This window comes from Charadrius vociferus, unplaced genomic scaffold (assembly GCF_000708025.1).
Source record: "Charadrius vociferus isolate BGI_N301 unplaced genomic scaffold, ASM70802v2 scaffold436, whole genome shotgun sequence".
Lineage (NCBI taxonomy): Eukaryota > Metazoa > Chordata > Aves > Charadriiformes > Charadriidae > Charadrius > Charadrius vociferus.
Window position 1 is genome coordinate 1,184,502 of NW_009649187.1, and position 6,000 is coordinate 1,190,501.

The 6,000-nt window shown below is 34.6% G+C and overlaps 1 protein-coding gene across 1 annotated transcript in view; it reads left to right on the top strand.

Moving 5' to 3' along the window:
- Positions 1 to 6,000, top strand: part of EXOC6 (exocyst complex component 6) — a 95,640-nt gene that overhangs the window by 26,863 nt on the left and 62,777 nt on the right. The window contains exons 6-7 of the mRNA XM_009888686.1: positions 4,804 to 5,008; positions 5,977 to 6,000. The exon at positions 5,977 to 6,000 is cut by the window's right edge and continues 129 nt beyond it. Of these exons, the coding sequence (XP_009886988.1) occupies positions 4,804 to 5,008; positions 5,977 to 6,000 (229 nt within the window). The remainder of the gene's footprint in view (positions 1 to 4,803; positions 5,009 to 5,976) is intronic.

Genomic DNA, 6,000 nt, shown 5'->3' on the forward strand with positions numbered 1-6,000 from the left:
TGGAGAACGTTCCCAGCTGCTTCAAGAGATTGTCTTCTAATTTGGAATTGTTAGAATTGGTGTTTTTGCCAGTCTTCTTCAACAATGAGCATTACAAAAAACCCCAAACACACCATACAATGAAAATAATTAAATAAATCAGTCTGCAAAGTTTGTTGCTGAATCTTCTTGAATATACTGTGAGAAGGACTAAAGAAAGGGTATGGTCTTTCAGAGCGGGCTTTTTGCCCTGAAAGACTTGGATTTGTTTTCCGACCTTACTATAAGCTTCCTTCCTAACTGTGGGAAAGACAGAGTTGATTAGTTATTTAGGTTACTAAGTCTCACTGAGACAGTCAAGCGGCCTTTCTCTGCATAAACCTTCAAAGCATTCAAATAAACCTGAAGACATAAAGGATGCAAATAGGAAATCTTCATAATTTATATAACTTGGTTCTACCCATGTCTGTATGGAAAGATAATGGAACAGATAAAACCAATGGTGATTTGATATTGCTTTTCTGCATTGTTCTGGAACCATGTCAAAATGAAGCACTGGATTTTACCAACTGCAAATCGATACTCCCCAGAGGAATCATGTATCTGGCAAAAAACCCATCCAAATATATATTTGATGCTGAACTGTGGGCTGCTTTCTTTCTCATGGTTCTCACACCCCTATTTGTTTGATAATTTCTATTTTTAAAAAAATCTCCTATTGCATCATTATGGATGAAAAAGGTATTCCACAGATGTTTTTTTCACACAGCAACTCTTTAATCTGATTTTCAGAAATACTGAGCATTTGACTCACTTTATAGAAGTTTAAGAGTTAGTAGTGCCTTGATTTCAACTCATGGTTCTTTGGGGCAACTGATAAAATTGGTATGCTGGGGAAGTTTAACAATTCGGTTTAGAATTATTAAGGCAACTAGATTTAAAACCAAAATAAATATATAGTTTTTCCTGTGGTGAAAGATTTTCAATTGCAATTTCAACATATCATCTTCAAGATCTCTGTGAATGTGATTTTTATGCAGTATTATTGAAAAATTCCAATGAAGTCCCTTAAATTTGTTTGGTAAAGTACAAAAAGTTTTTCATATTTACTTAATGGAAATGTAGTAAGCAGGAGTATATGATATTTGCCTCTGAGGGAAACACAAAAGTAGGAGAAGAAAACTGTTTTTTCTTTGTAAATCAAATTTGTTCCTTAATTGAAATAGAATGGGAATTTTAAGGTTATTGTATCCCCTCTTGTTTTTTTCCAGCAGGAAATTTTGGGGCATGACTATGTTTCTTTACTCATATGACTTGTGTACAAATGTGTTATTCTCAGTAAAATTCACAGCCTTTGAGTTCATCTTGCTCCTGTCCTGTGCAGCTTCTTGACTGCTCTAGTTTAACTTGATGGGGCTTTTTTAGTAAGTTACAGTATGTCTCTTAACTGCCTTCAAATGACACTCTGCTGATAAAAATCTTAAAAGTTCTCTGTCATTTAAAACCTAACTTAATACTTTGTGTACTCTAAAGTAATGGTCACTTTCTTTTTCTTTTGGATTTTTTGTGTGTTGATGTTTCAAATTGTGATACAGACCTGACTACTCTGTGTCTGGGACTTGGATGTTTTGTAAAATGCCAGCTAAATTTTAGATTAAGATGATGTAAAACACTAATATTAATCTTCTGGAGTTTATTGTGTTGTTTTTTTTTCTTTTCCAGTCCTGCTTTGTGCTTGTTTTAGAAGTTTTCATTTTTATAGTTTGGAGGTGTTAGTAAAAGCCATCTAACATTTTTCTGGTTCTGATCACAAGATGGATCAGTTCTGGACAGTCTTATCATATGACCTCTCTTCGTGTTTCAAACTTGTGTCTTCAATTTCAAAGCTTTCATTATAAATTTTGCATTGGGGAACATATTCTTACCAGATAGAATAATAGACAGAGGACTGCTATATTTATATGACAAAATTAACATTGAACATACTTCTTTAACTCATTTGTAGTCAAATAGTCAATCTTTACCTTATATGATTGATAATATATGATGGGAACTAATAATATTGTTGTAAAAATCTTCAGCATTGGGTTGAATCTATGGAATGTTTTTAAAGCAAAATATACAAATACATCATTCCATGAAATGAGATGCGAAACTTTTGCGTTTAAATCCTGACCTGCAGATGACCTTCAAATTAATAAGACTTCAGTGTTTTATCAGAACAGATGTTAAAAGGGCAAGGTCCGGAGCTCCATATATATATAATTAGTAAGGGACTCTAGAATGGATTTAAAATGGATTATGTTAATTCTGATCTTAGAGACAGCAGTGAAAAACCTTCCAGATGAACTAACAGTGTTCTGATAAGCTGATCCGTATAATTTAAATAAAAACCTTTTATACAATTTTGATGCTATTATGGTTTTATTCACCAGAAGTCTCACCATGTGGCACTCTTGGTCATTTACTATTTAAAAAAACAAAAACCACACACATAAAACCCCCAGACCCCTTCTTATCTGCAACATTCCCATTGCCTTATGTATATTTTATGTAAACCAAGTATATAATAAACAAAAGCTCCTAATTTACACTTGAAACCTCTTTATTTGCAGTCTCCTGAAAGCAGTTGTGTTCTGGAATAAAAGAGAAGATTTTTGCCATCTTCCAGCTACGCTGAACTGTCAGCTTAGAAATATCTTGATTGAGAAAATTCAAAACAATGTGTTTATTTCAGAATGGAACAAAAAGTTATGACTGAAGTGTTACTGATTTAATATTGCTTGTCTACAGAAGGGGAGCCAACAGCTTGAATTGTATTTCAGTTTGAAAGTGTTTACTCACTACATCTACAAAGTAATATCCAGAAGCAAAAGAACTGGAAAGGACACTTTTCCAGGTTTTCTTCAACAGTTGAAGGAACTTTGCTCATATTCAGCTTTTCCCTTTCAAAATGATTTGGTAATTTTCCAATACTGATTGTGTAGGACTTTCGTGAAGAAAATGGAACTAAGGTTATAGTACAAAAAACTAAAAATGGGCTAAGGATGTTCTCTGTATTTGTGGAAAGAAAGGGTTGGAACTAACAGCACGTTAACTCAGTCTGATCTCAGTTTTTCTACTTTCCCTGTTCAAGGCCAAGCTAGAAGGCATCGATTCATGTTATTCTGTTATAATAGACAATAGACCAAACTAAATGCATTTTTCCAGTTCATGTTATTCTGTTATAATAGACCAAACTAAATGCATTTTTCCAAAAGCCTCCTGGGCTGAGTGGCTGGTAAGAACACTGCGTAAAGGAAAATTATTGTCACATCTACAACTAATTGCTGTCCTATTCATGTTTAACCTGTTTGCTGCAACTCTATTTAAAATGTTGTTGACATCACAGATTTGTTGATCATGGTGTTTCTGTTTATTGCCGCCTTAGTTTAGCTGTCTGTCCCAGAATTGGCCCACTTCTTCATATTTTCAATGAAGTAAAAATCTTCACAAGCATTTTGCCTTAGGAGTCTGTGTGACATTTGAAAATATAATAGAGAAGGGTATTGACTTCAGGAACAGGCATACAGGAGCCTGACTCAGCTCTGAATCACCTCCTTGAGGTGATTATAAGAGGAAGCATGGAAAAACAGTTTCACTCAGCTAAAATTTCCTTCTTTAAATGTTTCCCTAAATCAGCTGAAAGCATCAAAGTTGTGTTTATATGCTACAGGCCTGAAGCTGGTAAATGGTTTTAGCAAGTAAGTGTTGGCCCCACAAACCCTGTAATCTATGAGCGAACTGAGAGTGAAGATAGGTAAATAACTGTAGTAATAAATAGAGTTGATGTCTCAGTATTTGATAGCTTTCTGTTGTCAAAATTGTTTGAGTCTTTATTTTTTTTTAATTTATTTTGCAGTTAATTCACTTTTTATGCTTAGTTTTAACTCGAGTATTTCTTTAAACTCATTGTCCCTTATGTAACATTTCACAACATAGTTACAAATATACTGTACAACATCTGCATAGTGTATGGACATGAGAGGAAGTATTTTTTGGTGTTTTGTTTTTTTCCTCCTCTCAGGCCATATTTTCCATATTTCTGCTACAGCCTGTAGGCTAACAGGACATGGAAGAATAGAGAAAATTATGGAATCTTTGTGGGTTTTGTTGTTTTAAAACCCTCTGACCTCAATGCTTGTTGAAAGTCATCATTTTCTTGGTATACTTGATATACCGTATTTTGTCAGAAGAGTAAATAGATTCATGGTTTACAGCAAAATATGATACTGCTTGAGATAAGTGTATATGTGTCTTTTCCAGCTAAGGATGGTGGAAAGAGGGTGGGTGCGGAAGTGTGGATGTTCGTGTATACCTAAAGAAGGCAGATACATACAGGCACACTTTTCCGGGATTTTTTTTCATTGTTTGGTGCATATACTGCGCTGTTGGGTGATTGGCAGTTTATGTTTCAGAAAAAAGAACTCATAAAAAACCCTCATAAATTCAATCTAGGAGCGAAGTTAATTGTTATGACTTTAGTGCCTTCACTCTGCAAGATGCTCTATGTGGTGTTAGGAATCTATTGATCAGAACAGCTAATACCATAGGAGCCTACTTAAAATTTTTACTTGATTGAGTCACTCTGACGCTTCACTATTTTTTTCCAAACTAAAGCTTTATATGGATGACCTTTTGTTTCTTGATTTTTCTAAGAACATAGTAATTTCATTAGATATATATTGATTGTGTGTATGGTATTGATATTCTATACTTGATAAACAAAGTATTTTATTAAAATTTTATAAGAAGCTACATAATTTGATTTTAATCTCTTTGTAGGTACTATTCTGCTTTAAAAACAATGGAACAGCTAGAAAATCTGTATCTTCCTAGAGTTAGCCAGTACCGTTTTTGCCAGATAATGATAGAAAATCTTCCAAAACTGCGTGAAGAAATAAAGGAAATATCCATGTCAGATCTCAAGGATTTCTTAGAGAGTATTCGAAAGCATTCTGACAGAATTGGGGAAACTGCCATGAAGCAGGTAAGTCGACCTAAAAGGATGACTTCAGTCCTGTTATCTGCTGAAAATAGCAGTGTCAATAGTCTCAGCTTAGCCCAAAAAATTTGTTGAAGGATTAGAGTCATCACATAGACCTTTGAGTAAAGGTGGAGAGCAGCAACTACAACACCAAAACAAAGAGCAGTCCATCTGGCAAGCCAGCAAGGATGAATAAGACTAAAGGAAATGTTGAGATAACTGCCTAGTCCTTTCTACAGTACTGCTGATACAGAGCATGGCAATGGCATATTACCCTCTAGAGAGGGCACACTACAGAGGACAGAGAATGAGAGCCAGGATGAGACTGGGACAGCTGGAGCCCTTGCCTGTTCCACTTCAGAGAACTGGTACTGGGCAAGCTTTGAAACAGCTAATGCCCTTAAAATTTATTTGGAGAGCAAGTAAAGTTTTCATTTGGCTTTTTGTTGGGCAGAGTTCAGGTTGGGTTGCCATCTTGTTATCTAAGGTTGTAAAATGCAACATTGATTATTATAAATGAAACTTGATCGCAAGATTATACTGTGCTGCCTTGTTGCATTTCTTTCAATAGTACAGACATTTAGTTTCTGCAGCTGACTGCTCACTGAGGCTTAACTGAAGACAGCAAAAAAATAGCTGGAAACTGTGATAACAGTACTTAATTTAAATATATATTCTATGTTTGTACTTTATGATCAGGAAAACTACAGATTACTTTTAAATTTTTTTTTTCTATTTTTAAAATTGCATTCTGGAGATTAGGGAAAAATTATGCAGAATTTTGTTATTGTACTAATTTATCATCCCAAATCGATTAAGGACAAAATCATCAGTGGAGGCTGAGAACACACATCTTGCAGTTATACTGATGTGTGTTCAATAGCACCACCTGTTTTTCATGTCATATCATACAGTCATCAGTGATGAAATTTGCATTACATCCCTCTTTATTGGTACTACTTTTAAAACAGGCACAGCTGCAGAAAACCTTTAGT